The 21,770-nt window shown below is 54.6% G+C and overlaps 2 protein-coding genes across 2 annotated transcripts; one reads left to right on the forward strand and one right to left on the reverse strand.

Annotated features, from left to right (window-relative positions):
- Positions 1–13,446: 13,446 nt before the first annotated feature.
- On the forward strand, positions 13,447–13,906 carry LOC138646150 (histone H3). The gene has a single exon (XM_069735613.1). It carries the CDS (start codon positions 13,447–13,449, stop codon positions 13,855–13,857), a length of 411 nt encoding a protein of 136 aa, XP_069591714.1. The 3' UTR covers positions 13,858–13,906.
- Positions 13,907–18,569: 4,663 nt separating this feature from the next.
- LOC138645975 (histone H2A type 1) lies at positions 18,570–19,164 on the reverse strand. Its single transcript, XM_069735453.1, has one exon. The coding sequence runs from the start codon at positions 18,960–18,962 to the stop codon at positions 18,570–18,572; it is 393 nt and encodes a 130-aa protein (XP_069591554.1). The 5' UTR covers positions 18,963–19,164.
- Between the last annotated feature and the right edge of the window lie 2,606 nt (positions 19,165–21,770).

Genomic DNA, 21,770 nt, shown 5'->3' on the forward strand with positions numbered 1-21,770 from the left:
AGAGCTGTATGATCAGTGCCACCACCTCCTCCCCGCAGAGCTGTATCATCAGTGCCACCACCTACTCCTCCCTGCAGAGCTGTATGATCAGAGAAATCACCTCCACCCCGCAGAGCTGTATGATCAGTGCCACCACCTCCTCCCCGCAGAGCTGTATGATCAGAGAAATCACCTCCACCCCGCAGAGCTGTATGATCAGTGCCACCACCTTCTCCCCCGCAGAGCTGTATGATCAGAGCCACCACTTCCTCCCCGCAGAGCTGTATAATCAGTGCCACCACCTCCACCCCGCAGAGCTGTATGATCAGAGAAATCACCTCCACCCCGCAGAGCTGTATGATCAGAGCCACCACCTCCTCCCCGCAGAGCTGTATGATCAGAGCCACCACCCTCTCCCCGCAGAGCTGTATAATCAGTGCCACCACCTCCTCCCCGCAGAGCTGTATGATCAGTGCCACCACCTCCTCCCCGCAGAGCTGTATGATCAGTGCCACCACCTCCTCCCCGCAGAGCTGTATGATCAGTGCCACCTCCTTATCCCCGCAGAGCTGTATGATCAGAGAAATCACCTCCACCCCGCAGAGCTGTATGATCAGTGCCACCACCTCCTCCCCGCAGAGCTGTATCATCAGTGCCACCACCTACTCCTCCCCGCAGAGCTGTATGATCAGAGAAATCACCTCCACCCCGCAGAGCTGTATGATCAGTGCCACCACCTTCTCCCCCGCAGAGCTGTATGATCAGTGCCACCACCTCCTCCCCGCAGAGCTGTATGATCAGTGCCACCTCCTCCTCCCCGCAGAGCTGTATGATCAGAGCCACCTCCTCCTCCCCGCAGAGCTGTATGATCAGTGCCACCACCTCCTCCCCGCAGAGCTGTATGATCAGTGCCACCACCTCCTCCCCGCAGAGCTGTACGATCAGTGCCACCACCTCCTCCCCGCAGAGCTGTATGATCAGTGCCACCTCCTCCTCCCCGCAGAGCTGTATGATCAGAGCCACCACCTCCTCCCCGCAGAGCTGTATGATCAGAGCCACCACCTCCTCCCTGCAGAGCTGTATGATCAGAGAAATCACCTCCTCCCCGCACAGCTGTATGATCAGTACCACCACCTCCTCCCCGCAGAGCAGTATGATCAGAGCCACCACCTCCTCCCCGCAGAGCTGTATGATCAGTGCCACCACCTCCTCCCCGCAGAGCTGTATGATCAGTGCCACCTCCTCCTCCCCGCAGAGCTGTATGATCAGAGAAATCACCTCCACCCCGCAGAGCTGTATGATCAGTGCCACCACCTCCTCCCCGCAGAGCTGTATCATCAGTGCCACCACCTACTCCTCCCTGCAGAGCTGTATGATCAGAGAAATCACCTCCACCCCGCAGAGCTGTATGATCAGTGCCACCACCTTCTCCCCCGCAGAGCTGTATGATCAGAGCCACCACTTCCTCCCCGCAGAGCTGTATAATCAGTGCCACCACCTCCACCCCGCAGAGCTGTATGATCAGAGAAATCACCTCCACCCCGCAGAGCTGTATGATCAGAGCCACCACCTCCTCCCCGCAGAGCTGTATGATCAGAGCCACCACCCTCTCCCCGCAGAGCTGTATAATCAGTGCCACCACCTCCTCCCCGCAGAGCTGTATGATCAGTGCCACCACCTCCTCCCCGCAGAGCTGTATGATCAGTGCCACCACCTCCTCCCCGCAGAGCTGTATGATCAGTGCCACCTCCTCCTCCCCGCAGAGCTGTATGATCAGAGCCACCTCCTCCTCCCCGCAGAGCTGTATGATCAGTGCCACCACCTCCTCCCCGCAGAGCTGTATGATCAGTGCCACCACCTCCTCCCCGCAGAGCTGTATGATCAGTGCCACCACCTCCTCCCCGCAGAGCTGTATGATCAGTGCCACCTCCTCCTCCCCGCAGAGCTGTATGATCAGTGCCACCACCTTCTCCCCCGCAGAGCTGTATGATCAGAGCCACCACTTCCTCCCCGCAGAGCTGTATAATCAGTGCCACCACCTCCACCCCGCAGAGCTGTATGATCAGAGAAATCACCTCCACCCCGCAGAGCTGTATGATCAGAGCCACCACCTCCTCCCCGCAGAGCTGTATGATCAGAGCCAACACCCTCTCCCCGCAGAGCTGTATAATCAGTGCCACCACCTCCTCCCCGCAGAGCTGTATGATCAGTGCCACCACCCTCTCCCCGCAGAGCTGTATAATCAGTGCCACCACCTCCTCCCCGCAGAGCTGTATGATCAGTATGATCAGAGCTGTATGATCAGAGAAATCACCTCCTCCCCGCACAGCTGTATGATCAGTACCACCACCTCCTCCCCGCAGAGCTGTATGATCAGAGCCACCACCTCCTCCCCGCAGAGCTGTATGATCAGAGCCACCACTTCCTCCCCGCAGAGCTGTATAATCAGTGCCACCACCTCCACCCCGCAGAGCTGTATGATCAGAGAAATCACCTCCACCCCGCAGAGCTGTATGATCAGAGCCACCACCTCCTCCCCGCAGAGCTGTATGATCAGAGCCACCACCCTCTCCCCGCAGAGCTGTATAATCAGTGCCACTACCTCCTCCCCGCAGAGCTGTATGATCAGTGCCACCACCTCCTCACCGCAGAGCTGTATGATCAGTGCCACCACCTCCTCCCCGCAGAGCTGTATGATCAGTGCCACCTCCTCCTCCCCGCAGAGCTGTATGATCAGTGCCACCTCCTCCTCCCCGCAGAGCTGTATGATCAGAGCCACCACCTCCTCCCTGCAGAGCTGTATGATCAGAGAAATCACCTCCTCCCCGCACAGCTGTATGATCAGTACCACCACCTCCTCCCCGCAGAGCTGTATGATCAGAGCCACCACCTCCTCCCCGCAGAGCTGTATGATCAGAGCCACCACCTCCTCCCCGCAGAGCTGTATGATCAGAGCCACCTCCTCCTCCCCGCAGAGCTGTATGATCAGTGCCACCACCTCCTCCCCGCAGAGCTGTATGATCAGTGTCACCACCTCCTCCCCGCAGAGCTGTATGATCAGTGCCACCACCTCCTCCCCGCAGAGCTGTATGATCAGTGCCACCTCCTCCTCCCCGCAGAGCTGTATGATCAGAGCCACCACCTCCTCCCCGCAGAGCTGTATGATCAGAGCCACCACCTCCTCCCTGCAGAGCTGTATGATCAGAGAAATCACCTCCTCCCCGCAGAGCTGTATGATCAGTGCCACCACCTCCTCCCCGCAGAGCTGTATCATCAGTGCCACCACCTACTCCTCCCTGCAGAGCTGTATGATCAGAGAAATCACCTCCACCCCGCAGAGCTGTATGATCAGTGCCACCACCTTCTCCCCCGCAGAGCTGTATGATCAGAGCCACCACTTCCTCCCCGCAGAGCTGTATAATCAGTGCCACCACCTCCACCCCGCAGAGCTGTATGATCAGAGAAATCACCTCCACCCCGCAGAGCTGTATGATCAGAGCCACCACCTCCTCCCCGCAGAGCTGTATGATCAGAGCCACCACCCTCTCCCCGCAGAGCTGTATAATCAGTGCCACCACCTCCTCCCCGCAGAGCTGTATGATCAGTGCCACCACCCTCTCCCCGCAGAGCTGTATAATCAGTGCCACCACCTCCTCCCCGCAGAGCTGTATGATCAGTATGATCAGAGCTGTATGATCAGAGAAATCACCTCCTCCCCGCACAGCTGTATGATCAGTACCACCACCTCCTCCCCGCAGAGCTGTATGATCAGAGCCACCACCTCCTCCCCGCAGAGCTGTATGATCAGAGCCACCACTTCCTCCCCGCAGAGCTGTATAATCAGTGCCACCACCTCCACCCCGCAGAGCTGTATGATCAGAGAAATCACCTCCACCCCGCAGAGCTGTATGATCAGAGCCACCACCTCCTCCCCGCAGAGCTGTATGATCAGAGCCACCACCCTCTCCCCGCAGAGCTGTATAATCAGTGCCACCACCTCCTCCCCGCAGAGCTGTATGATCAGTGCCACCACTTCCTCACCGCAGAGCTGTATGATCAGTGCCACCACCTCCTCCCCGCAGAGCTGTATGATCAGTGCCACCTCCTCCTCCCCGCAGAGCTGTATGATCAGTGCCACCTCCTCCTCCCCGCAGAGCTGTATGATCAGAGCCACCACCTCCTCCCTGCAGAGCTGTATGATCAGAGAAATCACCTCCTCCCCGCACAGCTGTATGATCAGTACCACCACCTCCTCCCCGCAGAGCTGTATGATCAGAGCCACCACCTCCTCCCCGCAGAGCTGTATGATCAGAGCCACCACCTCCTCCCCGCAGAGCTGTATGATCAGAGCCACCTCCTCCTCCCCGCAGAGCTGTATGATCAGTGCCACCACCTCCTCCCCGCAGAGCTGTATGATCAGTGCCACCACCTCCTCCCCGCAGAGCTGTATGATCAGTGCCACCACCTCCTCCCCGCAGAGCTGTATGATCAGTGCCACCTCCTCCTCCCCGCAGAGCTGTATGATCAGAGCCACCACCTCCTCCCCGCAGAGCTGTATGATCAGAGCCACCACCTCCTCCCTGCAGAGCTGTATGATCAGAGAAATCACCTCCTCCCCGCACAGCTGTATGATCAGTACCACCACCTCCTCCCCGCAGAGCTGTATGATCAGAGCCACCACCTCCTCCCCGCAGAGCTGTATGATCAGAGCCACCACCTCCTCCCTGCAGAGCTGTATGATCAGAGAAATCACCTCCTCCCCGCAGAGCTGTATGATCAGTGCCACCACCTCCTCCCCGCAGAGCTGTATGATCAGTGCCACCACCTCCTCCCCGCAGAGCTGTATGATCAGTGCCACCACCTCCTCCCCGCAGAGCTGTATGATCAGTGCCACCACCTCCTCCCCGCAGAGCTGTATGATCAGTGCCACCTCCTCCTCCCCGCAGAGCTGCATGATCAGTGCCACCACCTCCTCCCCGCAGAGCTGTATGATCAGTGCCACCACCTCCTCCCCGCAGAGCTGTATGATCAGTGCCATCACCTCCTCCCCGCAGAGCTGTATGATCAGTGCCACCTCAACCTCCCCGCAGAGCTGTATGATCAGAGCCACCACCTCCTCCCTGCAGAGCTGTATGATCAGAGAAATCACCTCCTCCCCGCACAGCTGTATGATCAGTGCCACCACCTCCTCCCCGCAGAGCTGCATGATCAGAGCCACCACCTCCTCTCCGCAGAGCTGTATGATCAGAGCCACCACCTCCTCCCTGCAGAGCTGTGTGATCAGAGAAATCACCTCCTCCCCGGAGAGCCGTATGATCAGTGCCACCACCTTCTCCCCGCAGAGCTGTATGATCAGAGCCACCACATTCTCCTCGCAGAGCTGTAGGATTAGAGCCATCACCTCCTCCCCGCAGAGCTGTATGATCAGTGCCACCACCCTCTCCCCGCAGAGCTGTATGATCAGAGCCACCACCTACTCCCCTCAGACCTGTATGATCAGAGCCATAACCTCCTCCTCCCTGCAGAGCTGTATGATCAGAGAAATCACCTCCTCCCCGGAGAGCTGTATGATCAGTGCCAACACCTTCTCCCCGCAGAGCTGTATGATCAGTGCCATCACCTCCTCCCTGCAGAGCTGTATGATCAGTGCCACCACCTCCTCCACGCAGAGCTGTACGATCAGTGCCACCACCTCCTCCCCGCAGAGCTGTATGATCAGTGCCACCACTTCCTCCCCGCAGAGCTGTATGATCAGTGCCACCACCTCCTCCCCGCAGAGCTGTATGATCAGTGCCACCACCTCCTCCCCGCAGAGCTGTATGATCAGTGCCACCTCCTCCTCCCCGCAGAGCTGTATGATCAGTGCCACCACCTCCTCCCCGCAGAGCTGTATCATCAGTGCCACCACCTACTCCTCCCTGCAGAGCTGTCTGATCAGAGAAATCACCTCCACCCCGCAGAGCTGTATGATCAGTGCCACCACCTTCTCCCCCGCAGAGCTGTATGATCAGTGCCACCACCTCCTCCCCGCAGAGCTGTATGATCAGAGCCACCACCTCCTCCCTGCAGAGCTGTATGATCAGAGAAATCACCTCCTCCCCGCACAGCTGTATGATCAGTGCCACCACCTCCTCCCCGCAGAGCTGTATGATCAGTGCCACCACCTCCTCCCCGCACAGCTGTATGATCAGTGCCACCACCTCCTCCCCGCAGAGCTGCATGATCAGAGCCACCACCTCCTCCCCGCAGAGCTGTATGATCAGAGCCACCACCTCCTCCCTGCAGAGCTGTATGATCAGAGAAATCACCTCCTCCCCGGAGAGCCGTATGATCAGTGCCACCACCTTCTCCCCGCAGAGCTGTATGATCAGTGCCACCACCTCCTCCCCGCAGAGCTGTATGATCAGTGCCACCACCTCCTCCCCGCAGAGCTGTATGATCAGTGCCACCACCTCCTCCCCGCAGAGCTGTATGATCAGTGCCACCTCCTCCTCCCCGCAGAGCTGTATGATCAGAGCCACCACCTCCTCCCTGCAGAGCTGTATGATCAGAGAAATCACCTCCTCCCCGCACAGCTGTATGATCAGTGCCACCACCTCCTCCCCGCAGAGCTGTATGATCAGTGCCACCACCTCCTCCCCGCAGAGCTGTATGATCAGTGCCACCTCCTCCTCCCCGCAGAGCTGTATGATCAGAGCCACCACCTCCTCCCCGCAGAGCTGTATGATCAGTGCCACCACCTCCTCCCCGCAGAGCTGTATCATCAGTGCCACCACCTACTCCTCCCTGCAGAGCTGTATGATCAGAGAAATCACCTCCACCCCGCAGAGCTGTATGATCAGTGCCACCACCTCCTCCCCGCAGAGCTGTATGATCAGAGAAATCACCTCCACCCCGCAGAGCTGTATGATCAGTGCCACCACCTTCTCCCCCGCAGAGCTGTATGATCAGAGCCACCACTTCCTCCCCGCAGAGCTGTATAATCAGTGCCACCACCTCCACCCCGCAGAGCTGTATGATCAGAGAAATCACCTCCACCCCGCAGAGCTGTATGATCAGAGCCACCACCTCCTCCCCGCAGAGCTGTATGATCAGAGCCACCACCCTCTCCCCGCAGAGCTGTATAATCAGTGCCACCACCTCCTCCCCGCAGAGCTGTATGATCAGTGCCACCACCTCCTCCCCGCAGAGCTGTATGATCAGTGCCACCACCTCCTCCCCGCAGAGCTGTATGATCAGTGCCACCTCCTTATCCCCGCAGAGCTGTATGATCAGAGAAATCACCTCCACCCCGCAGAGCTGTATGATCAGTGCCACCACCTCCTCCCCGCAGAGCTGTATCATCAGTGCCACCACCTACTCCTCCCCGCAGAGCTGTATGATCAGAGAAATCACCTCCACCCCGCAGAGCTGTATGATCAGTGCCACCACCTTCTCCCCCGCAGAGCTGTATGATCAGTGCCACCTCCTCCTCCCCGCAGAGCTGTATGATCAGTGCCACCTCCTCCTCCCCGCAGAGCTGTATGATCAGAGCCACCACCTCCTCCCTGCAGAGCTGTATGATCAGAGAAATCACCTCCTCCCCGCACAGCTGTATGATCAGTACCACCACCTCCTCCCCGCAGAGCTGTATGATCAGAGCCACCACCTCCTCCCCGCAGAGCTGTATGATCAGAGCCACCACCTCCTCCCCGCAGAGCTGTATGATCAGAGCCACCTCCTCCTCCCCGCAGAGCTGTATGATCAGTGCCACCACCTCCTCCCCGCAGAGCTGTATGATCAGTGCCACCACCTCCTCCCCGCAGAGCTGTATGATCAGTGCCACCACCTCCTCCCCGCAGAGCTGTATGATCAGTGCCACCTCCTCCTCCCCGCAGAGCTGTATGATCAGAGCCACCACCTCCTCCCCGCAGAGCTGTATGATCAGAGCCACCACCTCCTCCCTGCAGAGCTGTATGATCAGAGAAATCACCTCCTCCCCGCACAGCTGTATGATCAGTACCACCACCTCCTCCCCGCAGAGCTGTATGATCAGAGCCACCACCTCCTCCCCGCAGAGCTGTATGATCAGAGCCACCACCTCCTCCCTGCAGAGCTGTATGATCAGAGAAATCACCTCCTCCCCGCAGAGCTGTATGATCAGTGCCACCACCTCCTCCCCGCAGAGCTGTATGATCAGTGCCACCACCTCCTCCCCGCAGAGCTGTATGATCAGTGCCACCACCTCCTCCCCGCAGAGCTGTATGATCAGTGCCACCACCTCCTCCCCGCAGAGCTGTATGATCAGTGCCACCTCCTCCTCCCCGCAGAGCTGCATGATCAGTGCCACCACCTCCTCCCCGCAGAGCTGTATGATCAGTGCCACCACCTCCTCCCCGCAGAGCTGTATGATCAGTGCCATCACCTCCTCCCCGCAGAGCTGTATGATCAGTGCCACCTCAACCTCCCCGCAGAGCTGTATGATCAGAGCCACCACCTCCTCCCTGCAGAGCTGTATGATCAGAGAAATCACCTCCTCCCCGCACAGCTGTATGATCAGTGCCACCACCTCCTCCCCGCAGAGCTGCATGATCAGAGCCACCACCTCCTCTCCGCAGAGCTGTATGATCAGAGCCACCACCTCCTCCCTGCAGAGCTGTGTGATCAGAGAAATCACCTCCTCCCCGGAGAGCCGTATGATCAGTGCCACCACCTTCTCCCCGCAGAGCTGTATGATCAGAGCCACCACATTCTCCTCGCAGAGCTGTAGGATTAGAGCCATCACCTCCTCCCCGCAGAGCTGTATGATCAGTGCCACCACCCTCTCCCCGCAGAGCTGTATGATCAGAGCCACCACCTACTCCCCTCAGACCTGTATGATCAGAGCCATAACCTCCTCCTCCCTGCAGAGCTGTATGATCAGAGAAATCACCTCCTCCCCGGAGAGCTGTATGATCAGTGCCAACACCTTCTCCCCGCAGAGCTGTATGATCAGTGCCATCACCTCCTCCCTGCAGAGCTGTATGATCAGTGCCACCACCTCCTCCACGCAGAGCTGTACGATCAGTGCCACCACCTCCTCCCCGCAGAGCTGTATGATCAGTGCCACCACTTCCTCCCCGCAGAGCTGTATGATCAGTGCCACCACCTCCTCCCCGCAGAGCTGTATGATCAGTGCCACCACCTCCTCCCCGCAGAGCTGTATGATCAGTGCCACCTCCTCCTCCCCGCAGAGCTGTATGATCAGTGCCACCACCTCCTCCCCGCAGAGCTGTATCATCAGTGCCACCACCTACTCCTCCCTGCAGAGCTGTCTGATCAGAGAAATCACCTCCACCCCGTAGAGCTGTATGATCAGTGCCACCACCTTCTCCCCCGCAGAGCTGTATGATCAGTGCCACCACCTCCTCCCCGCAGAGCTGTATGATCAGAGCCACCACCTCCTCCCTGCAGAGCTGTATGATCAGAGAAATCACCTCCTCCCCGCACAGCTGTATGATCAGTGCCACCACCTCCTCCCCGCAGAGCTGTATGATCAGTGCCACCACCTCCTCCCCGCACAGCTGTATGATCAGTGCCACCACCTCCTCCCCGCAGAGCTGCATGATCAGAGCCACCACCTCCTCCCCGCAGAGCTGTATGATCAGAGCCACCACCTCCTCCCTGCAGAGCTGTATGATCAGAGAAATCACCTCCTCCCCGGAGAGCCGTATGATCAGTGCCACCACCTTCTCCCCGCAGAGCTGTATGATCAGTGCCACCACCTCCTCCCCGCAGAGCTGTATGATCAGTGCCACCACCTCCTCCCCGCAGAGCTGTATGATCAGTGCCACCACCTCCTCCCCGCAGAGCTGTATGATCAGTGCCACCTCCTCCTCCCCGCAGAGCTGTATGATCAGAGCCACCACCTCCTCCCTGCAGAGCTGTATGATCAGAGAAATCACCTCCTCCCCGCACAGCTGTATGATCAGTGCCACCACCTCCTCCCCGCAGAGCTGTATGATCAGTGCCACCACCTCCTCCCCGCAGAGCTGTATGATCAGTGCCACCTCCTCCTCCCCGCAGAGCTGTATGATCAGAGCCACCACCTCCTCCCCGCAGAGCTGTATGATCAGTGCCACCACCTCCTCCCCGCAGAGCTGTATCATCAGTGCCACCACCTACTCCTCCCTGCAGAGCTGTATGATCAGAGAAATCACCTCCACCCCGCAGAGCTGTATGATCAGTGCCACCACCTCCTCCCCGCAGAGCTGTATGATCAGAGAAATCACCTCCACCCCGCAGAGCTGTATGATCAGTGCCACCACCTTCTCCCCCGCAGAGCTGTATGATCAGAGCCACCACTTCCTCCCCGCAGAGCTGTATAATCAGTGCCACCACCTCCACCCCGCAGAGCTGTATGATCAGAGAAATCACCTCCACCCCGCAGAGCTGTATGATCAGAGCCACCACCTCCTCCCCGCAGAGCTGTATGATCAGAGCCACCACCCTCTCCCCGCAGAGCTGTATAATCAGTGCCACCACCTCCTCCCCGCAGAGCTGTATGATCAGTGCCACCACCTCCTCCCCGCAGAGCTGTATGATCAGTGCCACCACCTCCTCCCCGCAGAGCTGTATGATCAGTGCCACCTCCTTATCCCCGCAGAGCTGTATGATCAGAGAAATCACCTCCACCCCGCAGAGCTGTATGATCAGTGCCACCACCTCCTCCCCGCAGAGCTGTATCATCAGTGCCACCACCTACTCCTCCCCGCAGAGCTGTATGATCAGAGAAATCACCTCCACCCCGCAGAGCTGTATGATCAGTGCCACCACCTTCTCCCCCGCAGAGCTGTATGATCAGTGCCACCACCTCCTCCCCGCAGAGCTGTATGATCAGTGCCACCTCCTCCTCCCCGCAGAGCTGTATGATCAGAGCCACCTCCTCCTCCCCGCAGAGCTGTATGATCAGTGCCACCACCTCCTCCCCGCAGAGCTGTATGATCAGTGCCACCACCTCCTCCCCGCAGAGCTGTACGATCAGTGCCACCACCTCCTCCCCGCAGAGCTGTATGATCAGTGCCACCTCCTCCTCCCCGCAGAGCTGTATGATCAGAGCCACCACCTCCTCCCCGCAGAGCTGTATGATCAGAGCCACCACCTCCTCCCTGCAGAGCTGTATGATCAGAGAAATCACCTCCTCCCCGCACAGCTGTATGATCAGTACCACCACCTCCTCCCCGCAGAGCAGTATGATCAGAGCCACCACCTCCTCCCCGCAGAGCTGTATGATCAGTGCCACCACCTCCTCCCCGCAGAGCTGTATGATCAGTGCCACCTCCTCCTCCCCGCAGAGCTGTATGATCAGAGAAATCACCTCCACCCCGCAGAGCTGTATGATCAGTGCCACCACCTCCTCCCCGCAGAGCTGTATCATCAGTGCCACCACCTACTCCTCCCTGCAGAGCTGTATGATCAGAGAAATCACCTCCACCCCGCAGAGCTGTATGATCAGTGCCACCACCTTCTCCCCCGCAGAGCTGTATGATCAGAGCCACCACTTCCTCCCCGCAGAGCTGTATAATCAGTGCCACCACCTCCACCCCGCAGAGCTGTATGATCAGAGAAATCACCTCCACCCCGCAGAGCTGTATGATCAGAGCCACCACCTCCTCCCCGCAGAGCTGTATGATCAGAGCCACCACCCTCTCCCCGCAGAGCTGTATAATCAGTGCCACCACCTCCTCCCCGCAGAGCTGTATGATCAGTGCCACCACCTCCTCCCCGCAGAGCTGTATGATCAGTGCCACCACCTCCTCCCCGCAGAGCTGTATGATCAGTGCCACCTCCTCCTCCCCGCAGAGCTGTATGATCAGAGCCACCTCCTCCTCCCCGCAGAGCTGTATGATCAGTGCCACCACCTCCTCCCCGCAGAGCTGTATGATCAGTGCCACCACCTCCTCCCCGCAGAGCTGTATGATCAGTGCCACCACCTCCTCCCCGCAGAGCTGTATGATCAGTGCCACCTCCTCCTCCCCGCAGAGCTGTATGATCAGAGCCACCACCTCCTCCCCGCAGAGCTGTATGATCAGAGCCACCACCTCCTCCCTGCAGAGCTGTATGATCAGAGAAATCACCTCCTCCCCGCACAGCTGTATGATCAGTACCACCACCTCCTCCCCGCAGAGCTGTATGATCAGAGCCACCACCTCCTCCCCGCAGAGCTGTATGATCAGAGCCACCACCTCCTCCCTGCAGAGCTGTATGATCAGAGAAATCACCTCCTCCCCGCAGAGCTCTATGATCAGTGCCACCACCTCCTCCCCGCAGAGCTGTATGATCAGTGCCACCACCTCCTCCCCGCAGAGCTGTATGATCAGTGCCACCACCTCCTCCCCGCAGAGCTGTATGATCAGTGCCACCACCTCCTCCCTGCAGAGCTGTATGATCAGAGAAATCACCTCCTCCCCGCACAGCTGTATGATCAGTACCACCACCTCCTCCCTGCAGAGCTGTATGATCAGAGAAATCACCTCCTCCCCGCACAGCTGTATGATCAGTACCACCACCTCCTCCCCGCAGAGCTGTATGATCAGTGCCACCACCTCCTCCCCGCACAGCTGTATGATCAGTGCCACCACCTCCTCCCCGCAGAGCTGCATGATCAGAGCCACCACCTCCTCTCCGCAGAGCTGTATGATCAGAGCCACCACCTCCTCCCTGCAGAGCTGTATGATCAGAGAAATCACCTCCTCCCCGGAGAGCCGTATGATCAGTGCCACCACCTTCTCCCCGCAGAGCTGTATGATCAGAGCCACCACATTCTCCCCGCAGAGCTGTAGGATCAGAGCCATCACCTCCTCCCCGCAGAGCTGTATGATCAGTGCCACCACCCTCTCCCCGCAGAGCTGTATGATCAGAGCCACCACCTACTCCCCTCAGACCTGTATGATCAGAGCCATAACCTCATCCTCCCTGCAGAGCTGTATGATCAGAGAAATCACCTCCTCCCCGGAGAGCTGTATGATCAGTGCCAACACCTTCTCCCCGCAGAGCTGTATCATCAGTGCCACCACCTCCTCCCCGCAGAGCTGTATGATCAGTTTTCCTACTTGTAATGTTTTTAATATAACTGATGCTGGGCGCAGTCTCAGGATGGGGGGTTTGTGTGATCTGACGATAATGTGGGAGCTGCACTGTACAGCGCTATACACGGGGACATTTCAACGCAGATACATCAGCTGCTCCAGCAGCGGCAAATGAGTGATCTGAGGACAGACGCATCACGAAAGAGGCGGGGACTTCAGGGGGCGGGGTTACTGGGCGGGAATAATAACAATGACTGGTCAAACATATCAACCCTTATTGGCCTCTTTTTTTCATGAAAGAACCAGTGGAGCGCAGGGGGCGTGTTTCCCGGAGACCAATGAGGACGCGCACCGGAGCATAAATACCCTGCTCCCGCCGCTCCTCTCATCACATCTGTGCCCGCCACGTCAATACGGAGCCATGGCAAGAACTAAGCAGACCGCTCGTAAATCCACCGGAGGGAAAGCTCCCCGCAAGCAGCTGGCCACAAAGGCCGCCAGGAAGAGCGCTCCCGCCACTGGTGGAGTGAAGAAGCCGCATCGTTACCGGCCAGGAACAGTCGCTCTCCGTGAGATCCGCCGCTATCAGAAATCCACCGAGCTGCTGATCCGTAAGCTTCCCTTCCAGCGCCTGGTGAGGGAGATCGCCCAGGACTTCAAGACCGATCTGCGTTTCCAGAGTTCGGCCGTCATGGCCCTGCAGGAGGCCAGCGAGGCTTATCTGGTGGGGTTGTTCGAGGACACCAACCTGTGCGCCATCCACGCCAAGAGGGTCACCATCATGCCCAAAGACATCCAGCTGGCCCGCCGGATCCGTGGGGAGAGAGCTTAGATCTGCCCCGGCTGCGACCACAACACAAAGGCTCTTTTCAGAGCCACCAAATCCTCCCACAAATGAGCCGAGTCCTGAACGGTCTCTCTTCTGCGCGTATTCTCCATATACGGAGCGCGGTCAGGAAAGGTAATAGCCGGCTGCTGTGTCCGATATTGTAGGTGATCAGCGATATTCCAGTTACCGCTCCGCGCATCCTTTATTCTCACCAAGTCCAAAAGTGCGACATCAATTACATGACTGACGTTTTATAAGGACAGGGTAAAGTGTGCGCTGTGCACAGCCCGGGTCTTTGGTGGTGGAGGCGCGGTTTCTGTACAGCGCAGACGTAAATGGGGTCCTAGTGGCGCCTCTGCAGTCTTGCGGCTTTAGGTTGTAATTATCATATATTTGAGTTTTCTCATCTTATCTGTGGCTGGTGCCGCCGGGGGTCTGGTTACATACAGCTCCCTGCTCTGCAGTGACCGGTAATGGCCACCAGTCGGGCACCACGTGTAATGATGAGTGACTGCCGGGGATCAGATGAGTTATCTGTAGATCAGTGTCCTTAAAATGTATTTTTTATTCTAGTTTATAACAAGCTGGAAAATAACAACCGAAACTACAATGGAAGTAAAAATCAAAATAACCAACAGATCTAAGCGACGCTGAGATGAGAAGAATAGAGAAGCGGGAAAAGAAGAGCACAATAAGTGGAAAATTCAAAATCTCCAACCGTTCTGTGCTCAACCAATCAGACGAAAGGGAGGAGCTAGGAGCTAATTGCAAAATTTCTACTAGCAATCTCCCCCGGATACGCGTCGGAACAGGTGAATATGCATGGCTCACCCTCCCCCGTCATACTCACCCTCCTGGCAGCGTCTCTGCAAGTCCCTGCTTCTCCGATGGTCTCTGGTGCCGGCAACTTGTTCCTGTGTTCGTCATGGTACCGCTCATTAAAGTAATGAATATGCGCTCCACGCCTGTGGGAGTGGAGCCACGTATGTATTCATTACTTTGTTTAGTGGTCACGTGGTACCACTCATTACAGGAAGAGATGCAGGCGCCAGAGACTATCTGAGAAGCAGAGACCGCGCCAGTATGAGGTGAGTATGATGTGCCAGCCGCCGACCCCCTGGTACAATGACTCCAGTATAAGACGAGAGGGGCACTTTCAGCCTAAAAAAAATGGCTGCAAATCTCAGATTATACTCGAATGTATAAGGTAAATGCCTCTGGCACTATAGAGGGCGATGTAGTAAGGATTATTTTTCAGTTACACTGGTGTTTAACCCTTTTGCTGCCTGTACAGTTTTTACATTAAAGCAATGAATTAAAAAAAAACACCAACAAACTAATTTGTACTTTACAATTATGAGCAGGTTCCTGTAATTTTGCATTAAAGCATGATATTTTATATAAAAACAAATGCATAAAAATGTCTTTCTGGGTTGTAATTGGTACATGAGGTAACGGCATAAATGAAGTACCATCATCTGGTGATTAAATGATGGGAAATCTCTTCTAATTTCACTTGCTTCTTTCGTCCTTCCAAATCTCCATTTATGGAAGTTCTTCATCAGAAAATGAACAAATGTCTATCATTGCATTACGCTGAGGTTGGGACGCTCTGGGGGTATCACATCCACAGGAAGGATATAATGGAACTAGAGAGAGTACAAAGGAGGCCAACAAAATTAATAAAGGGAATGGGAGAACTACAATACCCAGATAGATTAGCGAAATTAGGATTATTTAGTCTAGAAAAAAGACGGGGCGATCTAATAACCATGTATAAGTATATAAGGGGACAATACAAATATCTCGCTGAGGATTTGTTTATACCAAGGAAGGTGACGGGCACAAGGGGGCATTCTTTGCGTCTGGAAGAGAGAAGGTTTTTCCACCAACATAGAAGAGGATTCTTTACTGTTAGGGCAGTGAGAATCTGGAATTGCTTGCCTGAGGAGGTGGTGATGGCGAACTCAGTCGAGGGGTTCAAGAGAGGCCTGGATGTCTTCCTGGAGCAGAACAATATTGTATCATACAATTATTAGGTTCTGTAGAAGGACGTAGATCTGGGGATTTATTATGATGGAATATAGGCTGAACTGGAAGGACAAATGTATTTTTTCGGCCTTACTAACTATGTTACTATGTTACATTGTATAGGGGATAACTGTGGGTGCATCAAAGTGTGTGTGTGTGTGTGGGGGACTTAGGGCATCATACTGTTTGGGGAGTTACTGGGGGTATTGTACCCCCACACAGTAACTGTGGGGACATCCTGCTGTGTGGGTATCTTACTGTGTAGGAGGCATCATACTGTGTGGAGGGTAACTGGGGGCATCATCTGTTGTGGAAGATATGATCCACCATGATCTGGAACAGTAATGACAATATTTAGGATACCCTCAATCATAAGGGAAGGAAATTACACATAATAGAAGCTGGAAAGATAATTGCAGAAACTGAGCAATGAGCGGGAAAATCAAACTTCCCTACAGTTTAGTATTTAGCCAATCAGCAGAGAAAGGGAGGAGCTAATGTAGATTCTGTAAGCCCCGTCCCGGAAGTGCGTCATCTCTGCAGTTCTCTCTCTGGTCCATTCTCCCTCCATATAAAGGTGCAGTCCCTGAGTCTCAGGAATCAGTTTTTGCTCATTAACTGCAGAAAATGTCTGGTCGCGGCAAAGGAGGAAAAGGTCTCGGGAAGGGCGGCGCCAAACGGCACAGGAAGGTGCTCCGTGATAACATCCAGGGCATCACCAAGCCTGCCATCCGCCGTCTAGCTCGCAGAGGAGGCGTCAAGCGCATCTCCGGCCTCATCTATGAGGAGACTCGCGGTGTCCTGAAAGTCTTCCTGGAGAACGTGATCCGTGACGCCGTCACCTACACCGAGCACGCCAAGAGGAAGACCGTCACCGCCATGGACGTGGTGTACGCGCTCAAGCGCCAGGGCCGCACTCTCTACGGCTTCGGAGGTTAATTGTGTTCTCTTCTGTCCTCACAACCCAAAGGCTCTTTTCAGAGCCACCCACATCTTCTAAGTGAGGGCTGCACCTGACTGCTAGGATCTGATTTCTCTGCTTTGGTGATGTCGCTGTAATGTTAGTAGAACACTCATCGGTGCCAACGTTACGCTCCGAATACTGACTAGTCCCAAGGATATCCTGACGTGGAAAGATTAAACGGCTTACCCGAAGCAGATCCCTCTACAGCTCTAATCAGGGGGGTGTTCAGGGCGGTTTCCAAATGTAGGTTAATATTCTGTCTAGACATTTAATATCCTGTTCTTATTGGGCGCTGATTAGTAGATTTATGGGGGATATATATCCGCACTGGGCCGCAGTGATAATTTCCTGATCAGATCCGTGTACAGGGAATGTGGCTGTAGGAGGCAGCTGGATAGATGGACGCCCTGTGTGTCATCACATAGGGTACGGCGACTCCTATGTGATGACCACGTCCTGGACACTAATGTTTCGGGTGGATGGCGCCTCTGAAGACTATTATAACCTCCTCAGAATAATGATGGGCTGTTTGAGGTCTGATAGCCACGGCTGCGCGTTTTGAGGTCCTGTCATGTATTTATATATATCCGGTGTGTGCAGTGTATGGGGGGACACAGGTGTTGGTTCTGTTCCCTACAGCTCCTGTCCTGTATATGTATATACAAAGCGTATACATTGTGTGCAGTGTATGGGGGACACAGCGCTGCCGGGGCCTGGGGTGAAGGTGCCGCATCTGTGGATACTCTGGTAAAGAAAAGATCAGCTGGAAAACGGCACGTAAGGAGTTAAACGGGAGAGGAAAGACGGGCAACAAAATTAATAAAGGGGATGGGAGAACTACAATACCCAGATAGATTAGCGAAATTAGGATTATTTAGTCTAGAAAAAAGACGACTGAGGGGCGATCTAATAACCATGTATAAGTATATAAGGGGACAATACAAATATCTCGCTGAGGATCTGTTTATACCAAGGAAGGTGACGGGCACAAGGGGGCATTCTTTGCGTCTGGAGGAGAGAAGGTTTTTCCACCAACATAGAAGAGGATTCTTTACTGTTAGGGCAGTGAGAATCTGGAATTGCTTGCCTGAGGAGGTGGTGATGGCGAACTCAGTCGAGGGGTTCAAGAGAGGCCTGGATGTCTTCCTGGAGCAGAACAATATTGTATCATACAATTAGGTTCTGTAGAGGGACGTAGATCTGGGGATTTGTTGTGATGGAGTGTGGGCTGAACTGGATGGACAGATGTCTTTTTTCGGCCTTACTAACTAAGTTACTATGTACATCACTGAAGGCTGAGCGTTACCAAGGTTTCTCGCTCATTGTCTGATCACAGAATCCGTTGGGGAATTTGAATTCCCCGCTCATAATCTCCGGAGGATTGTTACAGGTCACTGATAGCGACAACCATCCCCCACCCCCTTACTGCGGGACCTGCTAACTACATGTAGACCTCACCGCGGAGTATCAGACACTAAGGAGGGGACATTTCCTGCGAGCTTGGCAGACGACACTCCACCTGAGGGTCTGAGACTTCATGTGGGATTGACCCATTCATCTCCTGTTATTCTGTGGATATGTGCACCAACAATGGCGGCAATGGTGTATGAACTATCAGCCTCATGCGAGGACCCCCGAGATAGGCGGCGCCGGCTCTTGTGGTGACGGTGTGGGTGGCTCTTAGAAGAGCCTTTGGTTTTGTAGAGATTGGCGGCAGCGCTCACTTGCTCTTGCTCGCCTTGCTGCTCTCGGTCTTCTTGGGCAGCAGCACGGCCTGGATGTTGGGCAAGACGCCCCCCTGGGCAATGGTCACCCCACCCAGCAGCCTGTTCAGCTCCTCGTCATTGCGCACCGCCAGCTGCAGGTGACGGGGGATGATGCGGGTCTTCTTGTTGTCCCGGGCAGCATTGCCGGCCAATTCCAGGATCTCAGCGGTCAGATACTCCAGCACAGCGGCCAGATAGACCGGAGCGCCGGCGCCGACTCTCTCAGCGTAGTTGCCCTTGCGGAGAAGCCTGTGCACACGACCGACTGGGAACTGCAGTCCTGCCCGGGATGAGCGGGTCTTGGCCTTAGCACGGACCTTTCCTCCTTGTTTGCCGCGTCCAGACATGATGCCGATAACTAATGACGGAAAATCGTGTAGAGAAGAGTCTGTGCTGTGTCGCCTTATATAGTCCGTTGCTCCGCCCTCCTCTCCTGTCGTTGGACGGATCTGAAGATGAAAATGGAGAAGAGTATTGGAGATCCACCAATGAGCTACAGAGGGCGGAGCTTATTATTGCTCCTTGCTCAAATGAGTTTCTCACCCAATAGAAAACGTTCGCTTTGGACAGAATAGATAAGGGGTGAAAACAGATATCTGTCCTGGAGCAGAAGGAAATGCAGAAATATTCTGTTGACTTGTTGTTTGCACTTGTTGGACTTGTGTCTTCTATCAGCCATATATTGCACTGACAGTCTGGCGGGTGAGGGGTTAATTCCTGTCAGGAGGAGGCTCCTCACTCACCCGCTTATTATCCTGTGCAGATTCCCTGTGGTGTCCGCGCTTATACTATCACAGCCTGACTGAGACAAGTCTCCTATGTTCTGCCCGGAGCCTGATGTGACGCTGCCGGGTCTCGGGTGGGGGAAGTCGCCGCTTCTGTAAAGCGAGTGTGTAGTGGGGGGTCAGCACACACGGACACTGAGGAGTTAAATGGAGGCGGATATTCCTGTATCTGGGATTGGTCGGCGCCTGCGGATGTCTCTCGCTCATTGGCTGATTACAGATCCGTTGCTGGTTTTGAATTCCCCGCTCAGTTTCTGCTCTTTGTCCGTCGGGTTTATTACCGGCCCCTCTGCTGGAGCGGCGATCGCTGATAATACCGGGTCCTGTCATCCCAGCTGTCTGCCCCCAAACACCTCCGTGTCCTTGACCTGAGTGCACACCATTATCCTTGTTCATGTGATTTTTTGCTTGGTGTAGCACCGGTTTACCAGATGACGTCTGACATCTTCGCATACGACGACGCAACCAGTTCCAGCATCTTATCGCAAGTTTCAAACTCAAGTGAATTCTTGAAAACCCCTCCCCATGAGTTGAGGACGAGGGACTACGAGAAGGAGCGACGAAAATTAATCTCATATGATTTACACTGCATAACTTTGGCAGAACATCATAAACAGGGCAAGATCCCGAGAGGTCTTAGGTGCAACCTGCGCCCAACACTTTTTTCTGAAGATCCCGATTACTGTGACAAATACAAGAGAATACTAAATAAATGTTCTTTAGACATCATTATTCTGACCATTGAATTTCTACAAAAGGCTATTACGGAAACAAAGGACAGTATTAGAGCAATTGAAACACAACTATCTTCTACATTGGCATCCACAGACTCTTACTTTTCGCTGCTCCGGACAGTATTCCCTTCATCGCCTCTGGTTGCCTTGTAAATATTGTACATATTATATTTTGGTGTATGTTTATTATTTTGTCTTTTTTGTTCTTATTCGTTTTCTATTACATATAATGTTATGTCACATACAGTTACTTATACTGTTTATTTGCTTTCCTAGTAACCCCATGAATAAGACCCGGGAGGGTCGAAACGTCGGGTTTCTATCTACGAATTATCACAGTGGCAATTGTTGACTTGTTTTCGTGAATAAATCTGGCATATACCTTTTGCATCATACCAGTTTCGAGTGTGCGGTATTTTTTCTTCTACTATTAACTTGACCACACGGTCTGTTTTACCAGCACCTCCGTGTCCTTGACCTGAGTGCACACCATTATCCTTGTTCATGCCCCCAAACACGGGCGGGGATCGGTCGCCATTATTACTCTGGGGAGGTTATAATAACCTTCATAGGCGCCATCCATCCGAAACATTAGTGTCCGGGACGTGGTCATCACATAGGAGTCTCCGTACCCGGTACACAGGGCGTCCATCTATCCAGCTGCCTCAGACAGCCACATTCCCTGTGAATATTCGCTGCCCTATTCACCCCACACGGATCTGATCAGGAGAATATTACTGTACAGCCCATTTCCCTGTAAATCCGTGTTCTATTTATTTTATATATCAATAAGAAGAAACCGCATTTGTGCTGTGATGGGAGTCACCAGTACTTGGGGCATCTTACAGTCAGACTTGTGATCGGATCTCTCTGCACTGCAGTGGTTTTATCTCACGTCATATTAACCCTATGAGATCTATGGCATTCGTTTTACATTATTACATCTAGTGCTAGAGGATCCTATCCTGCAATTGTATTGGGATATTTCTCCCATGATTCGTTGTTCCCCTCCACATTCTCGGAACTTCTACATGTGGGCAAAACAGAATTCATTGTCTTTCCCACATCACACGCAACCCCCCAACGAACCTATCCATTACAGGAAACGGCTGCCCACTCTCCTCAGTCCAAGTTCGCTGCCTCGGGGTAATCCTTGACACTCATCTCTCCTTCAAACCTCATATCCAAGCCCTTTCCACTTCCTGCCGCCTTCAACTCAAAATATTTCAAGGATCTGTAGATTTCTAAACCAAGAATCTGCAAAAACCCTAGTCTATGCCCTCATCATCTCCCGCCTGGACTACTGTAACCTCCTGCTCTGTGGCCTCCCCTCTAACACTCTCGCACCCCTCCTATCTATTCTAAACTCTCCTGCCCGACTAACCAACCTGTCCCCCGCTATTCCCCGGCCTCTCCCCTCTGTCAATCCCTTCACTGGCTCCCCATTACCCAGAGACTCCAGTACAAAAGCCTAACCATGACATACAAAGCCATCCACAAAATGTCTCCTTTATACATCTGTGACCTCCTCTCCCGGTACTTTCCTGCAACCTCCGATCCTCACAAGATCTCCTTCTCTACTCCCCTCTTATCTCCTCTTCCCACAATCGCATACAAGATTTCTCTTGCGCATCAC

This window comes from Ranitomeya imitator, chromosome 7, assembly GCF_032444005.1.
Source record: "Ranitomeya imitator isolate aRanImi1 chromosome 7, aRanImi1.pri, whole genome shotgun sequence".
NCBI lineage: Eukaryota > Metazoa > Chordata > Amphibia > Anura > Dendrobatidae > Ranitomeya > Ranitomeya imitator.